This window comes from Schistocerca americana, chromosome 3 (genome assembly GCF_021461395.2).
Source record: "Schistocerca americana isolate TAMUIC-IGC-003095 chromosome 3, iqSchAmer2.1, whole genome shotgun sequence".
NCBI lineage: Eukaryota > Metazoa > Arthropoda > Insecta > Orthoptera > Acrididae > Schistocerca > Schistocerca americana.
The window spans coordinates 360,272,671-360,296,188 of record NC_060121.1 but is presented as its reverse complement, the minus strand read 5'-3'; the positions used below and the strand labels follow the sequence as shown (position 1 = coordinate 360,296,188).

The window sequence follows — 23,518 nt, the reverse complement described above, 5'->3', positions numbered from 1 at the left end:
TGCAATTTTACTGTGTAAATATCTCCTCTGCCTCCTGTCTTAAGTCTTCAATGAGCACAATTTCACTTTTTAAGTTTTGTAACATATTACATTCCAAGTTATATAACAAGTAGAAATATTTCTGTTTCTGAGTCCAAAAAGAATTGGTGAATTTTAATACACTGTTTTCTATATCACTGAATGTGATATTGCCATCTGGTCTGTCACCTATTCAGGGAGTATTACTTAGTTTTCATTAAAATGATCACAAGTTTTCATTAAAATGATCACACCTATCACATTTTGTAACACTTGTGAAATGCCACAACAAGTTACTTAGCAGCCTTTTACATTAGGGGGTTTCTTTTTCATTGAAACACGAATACATCTCACACTGTGTGTGAAGAGACAGACAGAAGTGACAGAGTTGACATGATGGAATAAAAGGTTAATACTGAACAAGTCACTTAGAAAGTAAGGCCAGAAGGCAGACAAGTACTGAAGATATCCTTCCTCATTTATGTTTTTTAAGCTTGAGATTCAGTCTTCTCTTCTACCTCATGTGGTTCCACATTACTTTTTCAGTTACACTGAGACAAAATTGATTTTTTAAATCTCACTAATTTTATGAATTAGTGAAATGTAATAAAGTTACAGAAATTTCTTGCCTGTATGAGCTTACAATATCTGACAAATGAGAAAAATAGAACACTGTGTGAAGGACTGACAAACACAGAGAAAGTACCTCTCATTGTTTTCTTATACTCTTATTTTATCCCCAAAACACAATTCCTAACAATACTGTGTTAAACAATGTGGATGAACAAGGGTAATAAAAGCTGAAATGAAAGTCAAATAAGTATAGAAATAAAAACAGATGGTATCCCTTAATAGAACTATACTCCTCTATCTTTCTTCGAAATATTGCCTTTTATCTCCTGACCAAGGACACTAAAATATTCGATGGTTATTCCACCAAAAAAAAACACACACACACACACACACACGACATGTATTATGTAAGAATCTTTTTATAACAGAAACAAAAATGCAATGCACACTAAGGGAATTCTCTCTCTCTTTCTGGTTTCCTTTTTCCTGGCAACAGTACCACACTTTCTCTTCTTAAGTTAAGTGTTTGATGCTGACTTTACAGTACACAGTTGACTTCTTGTGAAATGCAATCATAAAAGTAATTCATTCATAAGCAGCCTGTACACTGAACATCTACAAATGCTGCATAGTTGTTTTTAAGTTTTTTTTTAGTTTCAATCATTTAAACAAAAAATGAAACAATAATTAGGAATTTTTATGTAAGAACACATAAGGTAGTACACTAATACAGACAAGCCCCACTAAAAACATTTGGTGAGGAAAGAAAGTGCAACAAAATCCCTATATTATGGCAAATGAAATGATGACTCATAAGCTGTAGACATTCGCAGCATTTCACATATTATAATTAATTGATCCATTCACTCAAATCATCAGCACTGGCAACTAAATGACAATGATATTTTTTTAAATTCCGAAGGAAAATTCCACAGTACATTTGAGATTACAAAAAATGTACATCAAGTAAACTAAATTACTCTGAGCATTACTTATAACTTTGGGGGAATCAGTGTCACCATAATATACAAATGCTCTGAAAACAATTTTAAAGTGTGTACAGAAAAGAAATCCAAGGATTGTCCATGTATATTCATGACCATAATGTGATTACACATTGTACAGCAAAATACAGAAGTTACAATGAGTAATACTGTAAAGTAACAGTGGATATTGTTTGTGCACATATTAAAATGTTCTCGAAGGGGGAACAGATAACATTCAAGGGGCACAGAGAAACCTCAGAATGAAAAATAAGTTTGTATACATTCTTGATGCTAGTACATAAACGAAAACAATCAACTGTTTGTAACATTTCATAATAAGGATAAAAAATGCTTGCCACTTCGGTTTCTTGTAGCATACCAGCTTAATCCAGACAACAGTTGGCTTTTCTGGTGGATGCCACCCTCCCTACAAAACTTACTATGGAGTTGTACAGTGTGCATTAAAAATAAGTACAACAAACACCTTAAGAAATTGCTTTCAGTTATCAGGATCAGTTAAAATAATTATGCTTTTTGTATCAACCAAATGACAGGCAAGAATATTGGCACTTTTTTGCACTTGAAAGTACCTGTGAATCTGTTCCAACAAAGAAACATCAAAACTAAGATAAAATTGAAACATGTAGCAGATACTTACAGATATGAATCAACATTCTGAAATCATAAAACGTAAAGGAAATTCATGTTGTCCAAAATGAAGTATGCAACAGAGTTGCATATAGGCTTATTACTTCCAAATATGAAAATGTTTCTAGATGTCACTCCAAAATAAACAGATATACACAACAGTTTATACTATTATCAAATTCACACATGAGAGACTGTGTGTCTTCTTTTCTTTTAATTGTGTGTAATGATCATGAAAATACAGAATTACTAAGCAGTCGTAAAATGTTATTTTTATGTTAAGCCGCCAGAGTATAAATCATCTGTTAAAAATAATATCTGCTGCACTAATGTGCGTTAAAAATTTAAATGCAAACTGGATTTGTGCATAGTATCAGAAGGGACAGCAAATGTTTCTTTTTCACTGTAAGTGTGACAGTTTAAAAGGTGAAGAAGATTTCACAGTGAGAAAGAATGGTCCTTCCTGCCTAGACAAGAAGGTGGCTGGAATAATATTGTATGTGCCAGCAGGAACATCTTGTAAGTCAAGCACCACAAATCCCGATCTGGAGGGGGAAAAAAAAACATTGTCAGCACTCTAATACAGAATTCTACACAAGATGATTACTATCTACCTTGAAAACAACTCATAAACGACATATAATAATTAATTATACACATTGGCTTTTGAAAATGATGGCTGGGTATGTTAAATAATGGAGCATATTAACTGGATTAACTTATTTCCATGTTAATAATACATTCTTACATTTCAACCCAATTTTTGCTATATGTTTATCACTTTATTATGATCAGTCAACAAATTGTGTAACAATATCCGAATGGAACATGAAATAAATGTTATAATACATTCAAAATTAATATTACTTGATTGTCTTTGAGTTTATTAACAACTTATCTTCTCTCTTCAGTAAAAGAAGCCACGTTTATCATATATTTTATACCTACTTCTTAAATTAAATTAAATTTAATTTAATTTTAGATTAGATTGGATATACTTTTATTCCATAGATTCATACTAAGGAGAGCCTCAGTAATGTAAAACATAACAAAGAAATAAATATGTTAAACAAAGAAAGAGATGAAATTATTACTTCCACAGACTTTAAGTGAAATGGTCCTCGTGATTAGGGAATAAGTTAAAAATATTAAACATGTTTTCATTTATGAAACAATACCATACTTGTCGCAAACATGTAAATGTAGCAAAGCATCACTAGACAACAAGCAATTTACAACACTTATTTACATAGATTCCATTACTGTGTAGAAAATGTGAATAAGTCAGAGTCTGTGCAACATATTATTTGATATTATCAATCTACTCATCAAATAATATGTTACACAGAATCATAAATGAGAATCAGCACTGTGGGGGTAGAACCTCCTAGCTCCCATTGGGGAGAAGACAAGGGTACAAAAGTGTTCTCAACCTTTGACTCATATGTTGCTGTGCAAGACAGGCATGTTGTGTGGCTAGTACTGATATGCTTTGCAGGGGCTACACAGGCAGAGCAGACAGAAGGGCAGGAGTAGATGGATAATTAAACACGGGGCGGATGAGATGTCATGGAGATAGGGAGGAGGAGATCGGCAGAGGCTGGGGAGGAGGAGACTGGCAGAAAAGGAGGGGAGGAGCAGGGTATGGACACAGAGAGAGGGAAAGGAGTCAAACAGAGAGAGAAGAGGGTGGAAGAGGTGGACAGAGAGATGGGGAGGAGGACATGGACAGACAGAATGAAGATAAGACAATCATAGAGAGGGAAGAGCGAGATGGACAGATTGGAATGAATAAAACTCCCCATCTCCTGCACAGAGAGACAGAGTGAGGATGAGATAAACAGAGGGTGAGTGGAGGAGGAGATATGTGCAATATATGTGTTGAACATGTACGCAGGCCAAGATACAGGGGAAAGGCTAGAATACAAGAGTAGTTTGCTAAGTATGGTAATAGCCTGATGATCCTCCAGCTTTTTCATCCCACCATAAAAATAGTTTCTGTCAAACATTGCAAAATACTCATTGATAGCCACTATCATTTCCTCATTTGATAAAATTTCTGCCCAGAAAGATAAAGTATCAATTTAGGAAACAGGAAGAGTTCACTTGGGGCTGAGCCTCATGAATTCGTGGGTGAGGAACCAATTCAATGCCCTACTCATGTGCTTTCATCATTGTTACCTATTATATCTGGGATGGTGCATTATCCTGGTAAAAGAGCACTTTTTGTATGTCAACCTTGGTCTTTTTCCAGCTAACACAAGTTTCAAACAATCCAACAACAAAGCATAACATGGTCCAACCACACTATGGTCCGTGTTCCGTAAGACGGTAATTCTGCGCATGGAGGCAGAGCAGAAAGGGAGCATGTGGGGATGAGAATGGTGCATGCGAGGCAGCAGAGAGTGGACAAACAAAGTCCACACTGCCGAACTGAGCTGCTGCGGACAAAAGTCAGGCTCATTTGTCTACTATCCATCGTATTATACATTCAGATCTATGAGAGGAATAGAAAATATTAAAACCAATTTCGATCACTCATCACGAGAGAAATATTAATTCACGTCTTGACGGTGTTGCATCCATTGCTACACCGATTTACTCTGTGTGACACTGGAAGGTGAGAACAGCTGACACAGCTTAGTGAATATGTGAAGAACATTTTTTTCAAAATGACGATTGTCCAATGACAAGATCATTGAAACTGCTTGCAGTAATTATTATTTATTGTGATTTGACCTGTGTTATAAGTAAAAATTTAATAAACAACAAAATTAACTTCAAGCAGAAACCAAAATCATTATATTTGCTTGACAACTGCTTCTACTCAATAGAATTTTTTAAAATGTGTAAGGTTTATGTATATGTGTGTGCGTGTGTGTGTGAAAAAATTAACCATCGTCTGTGAATAACTCTAGGGAATGTTGACCCATAACATCAAAAATCACCGATATCTTGACAAGTAACAGTTACTGTCATTTCAGGGCCTTATCCAGTTCATGCCTTGAAAATGATAGGGGTTTACAGATGGAAATATGAGGCTTCTGACGTATTTATCCAGCTGCATTCTTGCATGTTGTTTGAGTGTACAGCATGGTAGGAGAAGCTTAACTTGGGTGATACGCTGAGCATTATAAATAATTAAAAGAATACAAAGTCTTAATCAAAAAGGCTACGAAGTTCTCATTATTATGTATGCAACTGATATGTTGACAAACACCTTTGGCAAGTCATGAGTCTTTAAAACTAAGATATATTATTACTTTGTTCCAAAGTCTGCATCATAATTACCATCATCACTTCTATCTGAGTTTGTTTCCAAACAATCTGATTGTAAATTTATGATGATAGGATCAAGGCTTACATCTATCATCATTTCCCTGTCAAATTCTTTTTCTGAAGCTTTTCAGCATGCCGCACAGACTGTGTCCGTGCACAAGCGATTCAGTAGGTTTTATCTTGAATGTTTTGTTTTTTCTCCAACATAGCCTTAACCCTTTGCCCAAATTAATTCCATGGGGCTAAACTGACAGTGACACATGGGTAACCGCAAAACTGTGTGACCCCATTTACGTGCGAGGAAGTCAAGTTTGTACGTTCTGTTGACTTGTATAAATTAAAGAGCTGAATGAGAACGGCACGAGTCTGGTTCATACTGTACTTAATATTTTTATTTCTGAGCCAGGGAAAAATATGTGTTTTTCTGGTGTTTGTACCTGCTGTTTTGTCAGCAATAGCTGAATTATAACTGTCATTGACCAACTTCGAAGCAGGGTATGACAAGAATTGTGAATCATGTCACAAAACTGACAAGTGTTCATATCCGAATAGTAGTCACTGCTGTTTTTCTTACACATAAGTACAAGTTTATTTTCAGAAACAAAACCAGAAAAAGAGTCAGCAAGCAGAATAATTATCCAAGAACCTATTTCTATGAGAACTTTAAAACCGCCAGTACCATCACTCATTTTCCAGCAGATCTTCCTGGAATGATTCCAATTGACCCAAGTTTCATCAAGGTAATACACTGTTGAGCTACCTCCTTCTCTTGTATCGTGAATCTTTATATGGCATGTAGTTCGTGCTGCACCTATGTCACTTCTTTGAACTAAAAACTCTCTTCTATCTGGAACCAATGTCTTTTAAAATTCATTACATTGATGAAGAGCTTACCGCTACAGCCAATTTTCTCCTGTATAGCTGTAACACGTTTTTGTGATGTTGGGCATTCATCATTCACATGGAGCACTTTAAAACATCATTGTTAAAACATCCATTTGTGTAACAGGTTGCTTGCGATTTCGATGCTTTCCAGGCGATACGAAACCAAATTTTTCTACAGTTCCTACAGCTATGACACTTTTGTTTATGATTCTCTTCACAGTTCTCTTGCTGACACTACATGGTTCCGGAGTCCATTCTTATGTCTTCAAATGTCAACAGTAGGAGACCTGCTTTCAAATTCACGTTTGAAAAAGTTATAAACTCAGTAAATAATACCCTTCGCCTGCTTGTTAAGCACTTCAGTTTATTGCCATCACCTGACTTTTTTTTAATTGTCCTTAAACATTTACAGACACACATTCACAGCTATACTGCTGCAAGAAAAAAAGAAGAAAAAACAAAACTGACAGTTGAACGAATAACTTGGTTGTCGTGAGGTACGGCAACAGTGCAGCATGCAGGTGAGAGATTCTCACTCTCTAGCTATAAATCGCTGCTAGCTGTTCGGAAAGAGAATGAATATTATTGGCTGCCAGTGGCTAGAGGAGGGGGATGCACAGAACAGCTGAAAATTGGGCTGCCTTCCTACATGATGCAAACTTTAGCAATCTATGATGATTATTTCTCGGGAAACCTAAAAATAGCATTGACCCTCACCTTAACAGCTGACAAAATGGCCTTTCACTTTCTTCAGAGCACTTTCACTAGCCTTTGTAGATTGATTTGACTGCTGTCTTGACTCTGGTGTGTAATGATGAGTCCAGATTTCATCAACAGCCACAAATCAGCACAAAAAGTCTTGGAGATTGTGATTAAACATCACCAGACATATTGTTGAAATGTTGTACCAGATGCGCTTTTGATTGACTGTGAAATTGTGGCACCCACCTCGCACACAGCTTCTTCACGGGTAGTTCTCCGTGCAGGATATTATGCCCTCACTCAGTTAGGTTGCCTACAGTGTCAACAATCTCACCAATTTTCATTCAGCAAAATCGCATTACTGTATCACGGGTTATACAATGGTTTCCTTTGTGGTGATATCAATTGGACAGCTGGGCCCCATTTAAATTCATTAATCCAAAAGTAAATGGTCTCAAGGGTGCTACATAGTCCACATGAACTTTATCCATATCTCTTTTGATTTGTGCAGCAGTCCAACCCTTCAAATGAAAATGTTTAATAACAAAATGAAACTCAGTTTTCTCCGTTTTCAGTCGCAGGCAACACATGGAACAATTCAGATGGCCACTTAGAATGAAATTTATGCTGTACGTTATTGAAATTCTTTATATGATTCTTGGAATAATCACAAGCTTACCAACCAGAAAGCACAACAAAAATTTCCATTGGTTAATGGAAATTTACCAGACTTATCAAACCACCATCGTATATATAAAATAGGATGTGTGTGTGTGTGTGTGTGTGTGTGTGTGTGTGTGTGTGTGTGACCAGTATCTACTAAATCACTGCGTCGATTTCAACCGCATTTGTTACACATCTGCTTGCTACATAAGAATCAGCATTACGAGGGTTTGAACCTCCTAGCTCCTATAGGAGAAGACATAAGGATGAAAAGGTTTTTCAACTCCTGACGTCTAGGCTGCCCTGCATGACAGGCACGTTTTGCCCCTAGTACTGTCATGTGTTGCAGGGGTTATATGTGCATACGAGCATGGCTGAACAGAGAGAGGGGGCAGGAGGAGATGGTTTGTGTGAGGCAGAGGGACAAGATGGACAGAGAAAGGTGGGGGAGGAGATGGCACAGAAAGGGGGAGGAAGAAATGGACACACAGAGGAGGGAGTAGGATATGGACATGGAGAGTGTGGGGAGAAGGAGATTATCTGTTAAAAGAGGCAGGAGGAGATGGACAGAGAGAGGTGGAGGAGGAGGAGGAGGAGGAGGAAGTGGAGGAGTTGGTCAGAGAGAGGGAGAGGGAGAGGAGGGGATGGACAGAGAGGGGGAGGGAAAAATTGTTGCATAGAGGGCGGGAGGGGGGGGGGGGAGGAGGAGACAGACAGAGACAGAGAATAGATGGCCAGGAAGATTGATGTGAAGGAGACATACGGGCACACAGTACACAAATTAAATAGACCCTGGACACATACCATGGTGAAAGGCTCCCCAATAGTCGTTACAGTATAAGGAAAGTTCTCACAGTTGGGTATGCTTCAGACAGCTTTCTACTGCAATGCACTATCGACTACAAAATCAACATGACAGCAATCAACACAGCACAACTGCGTCCAGCTGGTGCTGTGTGTGTGTGTGTGGGGGGGGGGGTGGGGGGGGGAGGGGGGGGAGAGAGGGGGGTTGCACACACGTGTGTGCGTGTGCATGCGCATGTTTGTGTGTAAGCACACCCTGCGTGTGGGCTCTAGCTTGAGAAAAGATTTACTCCAAAAGCTAGCAAGTTTTCTTTCTTTTTTGTGTGTGTCTCTCACCTTTACTTCTAAAGTATTTACTTTCTAGCAGAACTTCCCTACTACACTTAAAGATGATATTATCATCATTGATTTACAACATGATTTTGCAATTATGTCATGTACTAGTATATCATAATTGAAGAAGAGTGATGGGGCAGTGCACCATCTGTAAGCAAACTCAAACAATACAGAAAATCACTAAACAGGTTTAGTGAATGATACCATCACTTAGATGATTTACTGTAGTATGCACATCATTGGCAAGGACAGTAAAATTTGTTTTAACATGCTGCTGGAATTTTTGTATTAAATGTGTGTTAAATGAATCTAAAAAAACTCAGAATATCAATAAATTTACAGATGAGCCCCTGAAAATTTTTTTTTTTTTTCTCCACCCTGCAAATATCACTCAAGAAAACTACTGAGGCTTACATAGCAAAAATTTAATAGCTTGAAGGTTTTGAGAACTGGAAGTTTTGTGCTCAAGCGCCTGGGCACACATCTTATCTGCTTCAATTCCGTGTGTTAGCCAACTCCTGATTTTCAATAAACCTCAGATAAATCTCTCCTTTTATCATTTATCATTCTGTTAAAATAATATCCACAACCACGAAAAAAAGCCACTACTATGATCAAAGATGTAGATCATATTTTGTAAGGGAAGAATATTACAGCTTAGTGTATGATTGATTTTTAAGTCATTTGACATGGAGAATTAGCTCATTGGGAGGAATAGGGAGAAAAGAATCAGCCACAGTCTTAGCAAAGGAACCATTCCAAAGTTGACCTGAAGAGGTAACAGAAAACCTAAATCCTTATGAACAGATGAAACTTTTAACATCAGTACTTCAGAATGTAAGCCCAGCATTTATAATTACTGGATAATCCCACATGGTGCATCCTTCATGTATGGAATAATGCAAGGAGAATGTTATGGAGAAACCTCTTACATCCTTAGGTTTACGAAAATTATTCATGGAGATGCATCTATTCCTTATGGCAGTTTTCTTGACCACTAAAGATTTTTCCCAGATCTATTATTAAAGTGCAGCAGTGTCAGGAATGGAGGAGAAATGTGGAAGGCAAGATTTCCCACAGAGACAAAAATTGTGAACAAAACAACATTGTTTGATGCGCTTTTAGTTCTTATGATTGGAGCACAATCTATACTATAATACGACTGGAGAACATTTACCTATTGCACTTGTTTTTACAGCACCATCAATCTGCGTAGTTAACTTGCATAAGTGCACACAATAATAGGCCTGTGTGACACATTAATGAAATGGCATACTATGAATGAATAACATCTATATAAAAGGAATTATGGACCATCACACACATAACTGTGGATACTTCGAATTATGTGGGGTACAATGAACATAAGGAAAATAATTATAAGATAAGGTTAGCAATGGGCTGAAGTCTTGTAACTGGAAATGTATTGACATAATGATAGGTAAAACTTGAGTATCACTCCATGACTTGATCGCAATAACTGCATTTTGCCGGTGGTCCACTTTCAGTTGTGTCAAATATACAATTCTCATACTGACAATGTGTTTTACCTTACTATTATATCCCTCCTTTTCATTCCAAACTTTGGAAAGATTCTCCTCTTAACAATGCATGACTAGTGGCTTCCTGCAGCTGAGAGCCAGTCTTAGATGTGAGCCTGGATGGTTCAAGTTTCTTTGTACAGTTACTATACAAAGCTTCACTGATCTAAATAAAGTACTCAAATAAACATTGTACTATAATGACAAAGCCATACAAAAAAATTGGTGACAGCTGCACATATTTGCCAACCACTGCCCATATCTTGTAAATGTTGGCCTACATTCCTTGAAGACTTAATGTATGAAGTGTGTTAAAAAAGTAGGGCGACTATATTTATATGAAAAAATATTTATTTATTTAACACTTGTGCCAATGCTTCTTCCAATCTTCAAAACACTTCTTATAAGCAGTTTTCGGTAGAGCCTTGAGAACTTCCAGTGATGCAGTTTTTATTTCCCCAGTCATTGAAAATCTTCATCCTTTCATAGGTCTCTTCAGTTTGGGAACAGGAAAAAGTTGCAGGGGGCCCAATCTGGTGAATTTGGTGGCTGAGGCATGATTGTCATGTTGGTTTTTGCCAAAAAATCTCTCACAAGCAACAATGAATGAGCATGTGCACTGTCATGATGCAAAAGCCATGACTTGGTTTTCCACAATTCCAGACTTTTTTGCATATTAGTTCTTGCAAGCGGTGAATAACATCAAGGTAATACTCCTTATTGATCGTACAACCTTGAGGCAAAAATTCATGATGCACTACGCCACAGTAATTGGGGAAGAAGAAACAGGAAAAGAAAAAAAAAAAAAGAAAAAAACAATCAGTGAGCAAAGCTTTGACATTTGATCGAACATGGCATGCTTTCTCCGGTCTTGGTTCTTCGTGATGTTTCCATTGGGACGATTGGGCTTTTATTTCGACACCATAATCGTGAACCAATGTTTCCCCACCAGTTATGACCCTTTTGAGCAAATCAGGATCATCACTGAGTCATGCGATGCTCATGCAACGGTTCTTGTGATCAAATTTGAGACGTTTGGGAATGAACTTGGCTGACACACATCTCATGCCCAAAACATCCGAAAAAATTGCATGACATGAGCCGACCGATATGCCACCATCCTCAGCAACTTCTCTGATGGTAATTTGATGATTTTCCAAAACAATTTTCTTCACAGCTTCGACCTTATCATCTGTTGTTGATGTGCTACGGTGTCCAGACCGAAGTTCATCATTGGCATCTTCTCGGCCATCTTGGAAAAAGCTTGTACCACTTGCAAACACTCTCTCTCTCTCTCTCTCTCTCTCTCTCTCTCTCTCTCTCTCTCTCTCTTTTTTTTTTTTTTACTTACATCAGACTCAGCATATGCTGTCAACATTTCAAGTGTTTAAGAGCATTTATTTCCATTTTTCACACAAAATTTGTTGCAAATTCTTTGCTCCATTTTTTAAAATAATCAAAAATCTCCAAGCACACTAAAATAAGTCTAACGTTTCTATCTGTTAAAAACAAACAAAGTAAGCTGTACACTTGAAACAGTGAAAATATGTTTGGGACAGGCATACCGACATAAAAAAAGATCAATAATCAAATGTACGTTGCCCGCACTATTTGAAAAGTCACCTTACTTTTTCAACAGCCCTCATAAGCACAGTAACAAGGATTATGGCTCACTGAATTAAGTAATACCCACAGCATAAAGTAAGTAATAAATACATAATTACAAAAATACAAGGGCAATTTGAATAAGTATTAGTCTGGCAGGGAGATGGCATTGTAAAAAAATGAAATTTTGTTATGTCACTACATGTTGCATTATAATAAAAAGTGCTGACTTAATCTGCAAAAAAAAAATCTTAATATGACTTTTTTGTTTAAATTGATAAAATTTAATACCGAGACACCAAACATTCTTTCTTTCAGCCATTTTATTGTCAATATAAATTTGCAAAAATTGATAATCATTTACAAGGAATGTCACATCTTCATTTTTACAGTCAAGAAATGGGCTGTTGAATTCAATATGTCCCTTTTTCTCTTTAATAGAAAAGAACATCAAAACATAAATCACAGAAAAAAGTATCGAGAAAAGTGTACCATGTGGTACTGCATGACAAGCAGTTGAATATGTACAAAATAGCTGACTCCACAAGCATCCTGCAAGGAAGAGCATAGTAACTTTTATATGAGGAATTATCTATGATAAACCTGAGAAAGAGGGTACTGCATCTGTTGTGCGCTGGCCAACAGCAAATGCAAAAATAAAGTTCTTTGCAATGTTTAGAACACTTTAAAAAGAATCCAAACTACTTTTTGCACCAATATTTTTATTGTCAATAATATGTGGATCCTCTGTTTCACATTGGAATTAAAGAGCAATAGGCAGTGACGTACAAACTAGATGCAGACAATGTCTTCTGGAAAAACCTTTTTCAGATCAATCTATATCTACATCTACATCTACACTCTGCAAACCACCATGAGATGCATTGTACCAGTTATTAGTGTTTCTTCTTGTTCCATTCACATGTGGAGCACAGGAAGAATGATTGTTTGAACACCTCTGTAGATGCAGTAATTATTCTAATCTTTTCCTCATGATCCCTATGTGAATGATACATAGGGGGATGCAGTATATGCCCAGACTAATCATATAAAGCTGATTCTTGAAACTTTGGTAAATAGACTTTCCCGGGATAGTTTACGTCTGCCTTTACGAGTCTTCCAGTTCAGTTTCTTCAGTATCTCTGTGACACTCTCCCACGGATTACACAAACCTGTCACCATTCATGCTGACCTTATGTGTATATGTTCAATATCCCCTTTTAGTCCTATCTGGTACAGGTGCAACACACTTGAGCAATATTCTAGGATGAGTTGCACGAGTGATCTGTACGCAATCTCTTTTGTACACTGATTCACTCCCCAGTATTCTACCATAAAGGGTAGTCTACCACCTGCTTTACCCATGACTGAACCTATGTGATCATTCCATTTCATATATCCTACAAAGTGTTACACCCACGTATTTGTATGAGTTGGCCAATTCCAACAGTGACTCACTGATATTGTAGTTATACAATACTACATTTTTTAATTTTATGAAGTGTAAAATTTTACATTTATGAACATTTAGAGCAAGTTGCCAATCTTTGCACCACTTCGAAATCTTATTCAGATCTGACTGAATATTTATGCAGCTACTTTCAGACGGTACTTCGTTATGGATAACTGTTTCATCTGCAAAAAGTCTGAAGCTACAATTAACATTGTCTATAAGGTCAGTAATACACAACGTGAATAGCAAGGGTCCGAACACACCTCTCTGGGGCACACCCAAAGTTACTTCTAAATCTGACAATGGCTCTCCATCCCAGATAACACATAGTGCCCTCCCTACCAAAAAGTCCTCAATCCAGTCACAAATATCACTTGATACCCCATATGATCATACTTTCAACAATAAGCGTGTGATCATACTTTCAGCAGTAAGTGTAGGTGTAGTCCTGAGTGAACTGCTTTTCAGAAATCAACGAACATTTCATCAACTCGGTTGTCTTGACCCAAAGCTTTCAGTATGTCATTTGAGATAAGCTCAAGATGGGTTTCACGTGATCATGGCTTCCAAATTCCATGCTGGTTGGCACTGAGGTCACTCTGTTCAAGACACCTCATTATGTTTGGGCTCATAATATGTTCTAAGATTCTACAACAAATCGATGTCGAGGATATAGGATGGTAGTTTTGTGGATCACTGCTCTGCTACCCTTCTTGTAGATGGGTGTGACTTGTGCCTTTTTCCAATAAACGGGAAACAGTTTTTTGTTCAAGGGATCTACGACAGATTATAGTTAAAATAGGGGCTAACTCAACTGCAAATTCAGTATAAAATCTGACAGGGATTTTATTGGGCCCTGGAGCTTAGTTCGATGTAACATCCACGAGATAAATTTTAGCTACAGTGCAACAAGAGGATATTATGCCTGTAACAGTTATAAACATTATCTATCCGACATATAGAAAAACAGTGAAATAAAACAAAATGATGATAAATATTAATTATTTATGTAATATTTTATGATGTAATTGGACATATCGATGTGTATCATACAAAGACAATGATAATTGTAAATTCATTTTATGATCTGCATTCGTCTTCCTTTGTTTTTACCTTTTTTTGGTTGGCTTTTGTAGGTTGCGGACGCAAGACACGTATCAAACTGAGGTCTGTTAAGAAATTGTAATTATTTGTTAATTATTACTTGAGAATAGAGTTCATTATTATTATAAATATGAATGAATAATTATCTGTAACTTTAATTCCTCTCTCAATAAGCATTATCTGTGTTAATTATTTCTTTCCGCTGCAAGGAGCGTAGCCATTGATGATAGCGATTTGTATCGCATTTTTATCTGTGTTTCTTATGAAAGTATCAAAGGAAAGGAAATTTGCTCTAACAATAGAAAGTCTCTGTCAATTGTCTGCCGCCATCTTAACAATTACCTCAGCGGCAAATTCAAATTACGCAACTCTGCAGCCATAAATGCCGAAGGTAAGAAAAATGTGTAAAAATAAATATGCACCAGTGGTCCAAAACTCATTTTAATGAAAGTAATTCGAATCAGATTGGTTCTTTAAAGATAGTGCTCATAGCCTGATCAATATAACAAACTTTTATTGCTGATGTATGGAGTCGAAATTAATTACGCACGAGTTGCGAAGAATATTGTTTCAGGTAACATACGTCAGTCTTGTGCGCAGCTGATATTCAGTTGTTTTAATGATCATTTTCCTGAAGATAACTGTTTAAATCATAATCAATAGCTGTATAGAATCTTTTGTATGAACTGTGATTTAGTGACACTTACACAACTTACAGACAACACTTTAACACAACGTTAACTTGGATTTATTTAGCAACTTGACCAAATCTTTAACAGGGAGATAAAATTATTTTGTAATTACTCACTGTAATGAAATAACATTATCATTTTCATTTACAAATTAGTTAAATACCAAACCACTGAATAACACAGCGAATGCCACATCGATTTTAACGATTTCAGTCTTTGCTCAATGCCACTGACAATAATACTTATTTCATTCATCTTTTCAGTGGTATGAGGATTAAGTTGGGGCAGCTCTCCTGGGTTTCCTTTGTAAAGGAACATATGAAAACGGAGTTCAGCATTTCAGCTTTTGCTTTGGTACTTTCAATTTCAGTTCCTGTCTCATTCGCCAGGGATTGCGAATAACTGCCTTTACTTTCAACAATGAACCTGAACACTGAAGTTTTCAGCAATAGGAATGTTAGGGTATCCAAAATACAAATTGTTGAAATACCCTCCCCACCCTGAGATTTGATAGATTTTGTCTTCCACCTTTCCCAAACATAAAGCAATTTATGGCTGCAATATATTTTGAAGACAATGCAAATGCACATCCAATAATTTGAAGACTTCCCCAAATTCCATTTCAGAGACATAATCTGGAAAAATGTTGAACAAAGTGCATTTTTTGTAATTGGGGACTATGCTATTTTCAACATCAAAAAACAATCTGTCACTGCTACCAGGAAAGTTGCCCCTCAGCCTCACACAGCCTAATGTACACCACAACAGAACTGATTCCATAAATAAAAGATGATTAGTGTGATTATAAAATTTTCTTAACATTAAATTAAATGTGTATTTTAGTTTCTTGAGTTCTTAAAACTATGATTAACTGTACCTGAATGGTCCAGAATCTTTTCGTTTAAAGGCTGTTGGTGCATTTGGATCGTTTACAACAACACTTATGACATCCATACCAATCTGATACTGTTTTGGCCCTTTGAGATCAAGCAACATTTGTGTGTTATTATGAGCAGCCTGAATGATTACTTGGTATATTGGATTGTTATTGTATGTATCACGATTATTAGCGCAACCACCAGCTGTCAGTCCTTCCCATTTGCCAGTAACCTGAAACAGAGGAGGATTTTAGTTAATTAACAGACTTCAGCTGTCTCACAAACAAATACAGTATAGGACTAACATAACTTTAACATCTGGATGGATCATCATTCCAGAAATGGGTGGGTATTGCTTTGTGATTACGTATGACACTGCCATTTTCCAGAAACAAATGATTCAGCTATGAATTGACTGACAAAAGATTATTCATTAACATTTAACTATCATGATTTTCTTGACAAAAGGTTATTCAAGAACAACCTTGTTAATGTGATGTAGCATTATGCATACTCCACAAACTGGACGGGCACCCCTCCTATTCCTGAAGTAAGGAAGGAATATTTAAATCTCATCAATTTCTAGGTCATTAGAGATGGGTGCACAAGCTCAAATTGGACAAAGATGGGAAAGAAAGGCAGATGTGTTCACTCTTTTGGCACCACGCCATTTGCATTAAAAAATTTAGGAAAACATGGAAAACCAAAATCTGCATGATCTGATGGATATTTGGCCCCTGTTTCTCCTGGAAATCTCCTAAAATCCTGCATCAAGACTTTCAGTATATCCCTACAAAATGAATTTAGCCCAAGAACTAACAGAGAGAGTTTGAGAGATACAGTGAGCCATTTGTCAGGAAATACACAACATATCCACTGAGTACTCATTAGTTGTTCAGTGGTAAGGCATGTTTTCATGTGTGTCATGGCAGTAGTCAGAGAGCAAATATATTTAATGTGAGAGAACACACCTCAGTTGTACTTTGATTACTTGTTATGTCACATATCCAAAACATCCAATGATGATTTTCTAAGAAGTTGAGACCAGTTACAATACCATTTGAGTGATTCGAGGCGAAAAAAATACAATGTTTCCAAGATGGTCAAAGTCTCCCCTTACGGTAGCAAGCCTGGTTTTTGTTTGTTTGTTTGTTTTAGTTTTTTTCTTTTTTTTTCTTTTTAGCTTGCTTTATGCTTTGTTTCACCGTGCTTTTACAGATTGCCAAAATACGAGAACTGTTTCATGTACAACTCAGACTAGCAAAATTATGGAAGTGTTTCTTCAACTGTTTTTCAAAACTATTTGGTTATTACTTACATACAAAAAGTTGTACTTGTAACATACACAATAAATAATATGCCTGTAAACATATGGATATTCATATTTTATCTGTTTTGTTGAATTAAATTAAATCAAATCCCATACACCATGAAGGCCAACTGCAAGGTCAAGAAGGGTTTATTACTGTTCTTATTTCTCAAAAGGGTCACTATCAAAGTGTGGCGTAGGCAGGGCTGGTTTGAGGCCCAAGCCATACAAGTGGCTAACTGAGGCTCCAAGCTTTGTGGGTCTTATCAAGAGCCCAAGGAAAGCTAAGTAATGTCTAAGAAAAAGGGGATTGGAGAGGGGGGGGGGGGGGGGGGGGGGGGGAACAAACTGATATATTGCTTGTGTGGAAAAATGTTCTCAAATTGACTCTGCAACTTTACAATTGGTTGTGAAAGTAACTTAAACTTACCTGTTTGGTGTACTCATATGGATCACCAATCTTCCTCAATGAAAATGGGCAAGTGCCATATGCTCTCAGAGTATAATAGATGGTGTTCATTTTCTCATATTGTGAAATAACTAAAGTATATCTTTTAGCACTGGCTTCAGTCAAGACCAATTTGCAGAGATAATGAGGACTGTTTATACGGACACCATCAATAAATGGAGGTGGATCATCTAAAAGGAAAAAAAAAGAAAGTTGACTTTATTACATTGTTCGTATACGCCAGCACTTCCGTATGGTAAGACACATCATCCGTGTTTATATATATATATATATATATATCATCTGTGCTTTTAGATATATTTTTCCCACGTGGAATATTTCCCCATATATATATATATATATATATGTGTGTGTGCGAGTGTATACCTATCCTTTTTTCCCCCTAAGGTAAGTCTTATGGGGAAATATTCCACGTGGGAAAAATATATCTAAAAACACAGATGATGTGACTTACCGAACGAAAGTGCTGGCAGGTCGATAGACACACAAACAAACACAAACATACACACGAAATTCAAGCTTTCGCAACAAACTGTTGCCTCATCAGGACAGATGAAAGGATGTGGGTTTTAAGGGAGAGGGTAAGGAGTCATTCCAATCCCAGGAGCGGAAAGACTTACCTTAGGGGGAAAAAAGGATAGGTATACACTCGCGCACACACACACATATCCATCCACACATACACAGACAGAATATTTTTTTTTTTTTTTTTTTTTTTTTTGCCTTTACAAATGTCTGCTTGTGTCTGTGTATGTGTGGATGGATATGTGTGTGTGTGCGCGAGTGTATACCCGTCCTTTTTTCCCCCTAAGGTAAGTCTTTCCGCTCCCGGGATTGGAATGACTCCTTACCCTCTCCCTCAAAACCCACATCCTTTTGTCTTTCCCTCTCCTTCCCTCTTTCCTGATGAGGCAACAGTTTGTTGCAAAAGCTTGAATTTCGTGTGTATGTTTGTGTGTCTATCAACCTGCCAGCACTTTCGTTCGGTAAGTCACATCATCTGTGTTTTTTTTATATATTCCACGCGGGAAAAATATATTTAAAAACAAAGATGATGTGACTTACCATACGAAAGCGCTGGCAGGTCGATAGAAAAACAAGCAAACACATACATACACACAAAATTCAAACTTTCGCAACAAACTGTTGCCTCATCAGGAAAGAGGGAAGGAGAGGGAAAGATGAAAGGATGTGGGTTTTAAGGGAGAGGGTAAGGAGTCATTCCAATCCCGGGAGCGGAAAGACTTACCTTAGGGGGAAAAAAGGACGGGTATACACTCGCACACACACACATATCCATCCACACATATACAGACACAAGCCGACATATTTAAAGACAAAGAGTTTGGGCAGAGATGTCAGTCGAGGCGGAAGTGCAGAGGCAAAGATGTTGTTGAATGACAGGTGAGGTATGAGTGGCGGCAACTTGAAATTAGTGGAGATTGAGGCCTGGTGGGTAACGGGAAGAGAGGATATATTGAAGAGCAAGTTCCCATCTCCGGAGTTCGGATAGGTTGGTGATGGTGGGAAGTATCCAGATAACCCGGACGGTGTAACACTGTGCCAAGATGTGCTGGCCGTGCACCAAGGCATGTTTAGCCACAGGGTGATCCTCATTACCAACAAACACTGTCTGCCTGTGTCCATTCATGCGTATGGACAGTTTGTTGCTGGCCATTCCCACATAGAATGCATCACAGTGTAGGCAGGTCAGTTGGTAAATCACGTGGGTGCTTTCACACATGGCTCTGCCTTTGATCGTGTACACCTTCCGGGTTACAGGACTGGAGTAGGTGGTGGTGGGAGGGTGCATGGGACAGGTTTTACACCGGGGGCGGTTACAAGGGTAGGAGCCAGAGGGTAGGGAAGGTGGTTTGGGGATTTCATAGGGATGAACCAAGAGGTTACGAAGGTTAGGTGGATGGCGGAAAGACACTCTTGGTGGAGTGGGGAGGATTTCATGAAGAATGGATCTCATTTTGGGGCAGGATTTGAGGAAGTCGTATCCCTGCTGGAGAGCCACATTCAGAGTCTGATCCAGTCCCGGGAAGTATCCTGTCACAAGTGGGGGACTTTTGGGGTTCTTCTGTGAGAGGTTCTGGGTTTGAGGGGATGAGGAAGTAGCTCTGGTTATTTGTTTCTGTACCAGGTCGGGAGGGCAGTTGCGGGATGCGAAAGCTGTTTTCAGGTTGTTGGTGTAATGGTTCAGGGATTCAGGACTGGAGTAGATTCATTTGCCACGAAGGCCTAGGCTGTAGAGAAGGGACCGTTTGGTATGGAATGGGTGGCAGCTGTCATAAAGAAGGTACTGTTGCTTGTTGGTGGGTTTGATGTGGACGGATGTGTGAAGCTGGCCATTGGACACATGGAGGTCAACGTCACGGAAAGTGGCATGGGATTTGGAGTAGGACCAGGTGAATCTGATGGAACCAAAGGAGTTGAGGTTGGAGAGGAAATTCTGGAGTTCTTCTTCACTGTGAGTCCAAATCATGAAGATGTCATCAATAAATCTGTACCAAACTTTGGGTTGGCAGGCCTGGGTAACCAAGAAGGCTTCCTCTAAGCGACCCATAAAAAGGTTGGCATACGAGTGGGCCATCCTGGTACCCATGGCTGTTCCCTTTAATTGTTGGTATGTCTGACCTTCAAAAGTGAAGAAGTTGTGAGTCAGGATGAAGCTGGCTAAGGTGATGTGGAAAGAGAATTTAGGTAGGGTGGCAGGTGATCGGCGTGATAGGAAGTGCTCCACTGCAGCAAGGCCCTGAACGTGCGGGATATTTGTGTATAGGGAAGTGGCATCAATGGTTACAAGGATGGTTTCTGGGGGTAACAGACTGGGTAAGGATTCCAGGCCTTCGAGAAAGTGGTTGGTGTCTTTGATGAAGGATGGGAGACTGCATGTAATGGGTTGAAGGTGTTGATCTACATAGGCAGAGATACGTTCTGTGGGGGCTTGTTAACCAGCTACAATGGGGCGGCTGGGATGTTTGGGTTTGTGAATTTTAGGAAGTAGGTAGAAGGTAGGAGTGCGAGGTGTCGGTGGGGTCAGGAGGTTGATGGAGTCAGGTGAATGGTTTTGTAGGGGGCCTAAGGTTCTGAGGATTCCTTGAAGCTCTGCCTGGACATCAGGATGGGATTACCTTGGCAAACTTTGTATGTAGTGTTGTCTGAAAGCTGACGCAGTCCCTCAGCCACATACTCCCGACGATCAAGTACCATGAGATTGGATAGTTTTTTTGAGGTGGAGGGTGGCATGCTGTTCTAATTTGCGGTTGGCCTGTAGGAGGATGCTCTGAACAGCCGGTGTGGATGTGGGAGAGGAAAGATTGAGGACTTTGATTAGGGATAGGAGTTGACGGGTGTGTTCATTGGCTGAGTCGATGTGTAGGTGAAGGATTAGGTGGGTGAGGGCTATGGATTGTGCAGTTTGGAACTGGTATAGGGACTGATGGAAAGAAGGATTACAGCCAGAGATGGGAACTTTAAGTGTGAGGCCTTTGGGGGTAATGCCAAATGTCAGACAAGCCTGGGTAAATAAAATATGGGAGTGTAATCTGGCTATGGTGAAGGCATGTTTGCGGATGGAATGTAAATAAAATTTAATGGGGTCGCTAATTTCAAGTTGCCGCCACTCATACCTCCGGAAAGGCAACTCACTCACCCTCCACAACCTTTCCAACAAACCTCAACCTCCTCTCATTGCACACAGACCCAGTCTCTCCCATCTACTCAATCTCCCACTTCCAGCTCCCCCCAACACCTCAAAATTCTAAACAACACAATCTGGAACCACAACACCCCAATTCAGTAGTTAGCCTTTCCTCCAAACCTCTCTCCCAATCCGAAACCTCTGTCCTATCCAAAGGCCTCACCTTCAGCCCCACTCCCAGATTCAACCAAACTGCCTTGTCAAAGATTTACTGTCCTACACTCGTAGCCTCTGCTGGAAATATCACTTTGCCATGAAGAAAAATAATCCTGATCCCACTCCTAATGATCCAACTCCCCAAGACACTATCCAAATTGAACCCTGCCTGGAACAATTCCGCCCTCCATCACAGCGGGACCCACCTCCTCTTCCTCAAAATCACCCTCTCCAAACCTTCCAGGAATTTCTCACTTCCAGCCTTGCCTCTCAATCTTTCTTGAAAAACCTTAATCCTACTCCAAACATCACCACAGCCAAAGCCCAGGCTATCCGTGATCTGAAAGCTGACCGATCCATCATCATTCTTCCGGCTGACAAGGGTTCCACGACCGCGGTACTTGATCGTCGGGAGTATGTGGCTGAGGGACTGCGTCAGCTTTCAGACAACACTACATACAAAGTTTGCCAAGGTAATCCCATCCTGATGTCCAGGCAGAGCTTCAAGGAATCCTCAGAACCTTAGGCCCCCTACAAAACCATTCACCTGACTCCATCAACCTCCTGACCCCACCGACACCTCGCACTCCTACCTTCTACCTACTTCCTAAAATTCACAAACCCAAACATCCCAGCCGCCCCATTGTAGCTGGTTAACAAGCCCCCACAGAACGTATCTCTGCCTATGTAGATCAACACCTTCAACCAGATTACATGCAGTCTCCCATCCTTCATCAAAGACACCAACCACTTTCTCGAAGGCCTGGAATCCTTACCCAGTCTGTTACCCCCAGAAACCATCCTTGTAACCATTGATGCCACTTCCCTATACACAAATATCACGCACGTTCAGGGCCTTGCTGCAATGGAGCACTTCCTTTCATGCCGATCACCTACCACCCTACCTAAATTCTCTTTCGACATCACCTTAGCCAGCTTCATCCTGACTCACAACTTCTTCACTTTTGAAGGTCAGACATACCAACAATTAAAGGGAACAGCCATGGGTACCAGGATGGCCCACTTGTATGCCAACCTTTTTATGGGTCGCTTAGAGGAAGCCTTCTTGGTTACCCAGGCCTGCCAACCCAAAGTTTGGTACAGATTTATTGATGACATCTTCATGATTTGGACTCACAGTGAAGAAGAACTCCAGAATTTCCTCTCCAACCTCAACTCCTTTGGTTCCATCAGATTCACCTGGTCCTCCTCCAAATCCCATGCCACTTTCCGTGACGTTGACCTCCATCTGTCCAATGGCCAGCTTCACACATCCGTCCACATCAAACCCACCAACAAGCAACAGTACCTTCTTTATGACAGCTGCCACCCATTTCATACCAAACGGTCCCTTCTCTACAGCCTAGGCCTTCGTGGCAAATGAATCTACTCCAGTCCTGAATCCCTGAACCATTACACCAACAACCTGAAAACAGCTTTCGCATCCCGCAACTGCCCTCCCGACCTGGTACAGAAACAAATAACCAGAGCTACTTCCTCATCCCCTCAAACCCAGAACCTCTCACAGAAGAACCCCAAAAGTCCCCCACTTGTGACAGGATACTTCCCGGGACTGGATCAGACTCTGAATGTGGCTCTCCAGCAGGGATACGACTTCCTCAAATCCTGCCCCAAAATGAGATCCATTCTTCATGAAATCCTCCCCACTCCACCAAGAGTGTCTTTCCGCCGTCCACCTAACCTTCGT

At 39.2% G+C, this 23,518-nt stretch overlaps 1 protein-coding gene across 1 annotated transcript in view; it reads right to left on the bottom strand.

The window, feature by feature from the left end:
- Positions 1-255: 255 nt before the first annotated feature.
- Positions 256-23,518, bottom strand: part of LOC124605844 (calpain-7-like) — a 98,625-nt gene continuing 75,362 nt past the window's right edge. The window contains exons 10-12 of the mRNA XM_047137775.1: positions 17,907-18,115; positions 16,167-16,399; positions 256-2,770 (exon numbers count right to left, since the gene is read on the bottom strand). Of these exons, the coding sequence (XP_046993731.1) occupies positions 2,626-2,770; positions 16,167-16,399; positions 17,907-18,115 (587 nt within the window). The 3' untranslated portion in view covers positions 256-2,625. The remainder of the gene's footprint in view (positions 2,771-16,166; positions 16,400-17,906; positions 18,116-23,518) is intronic.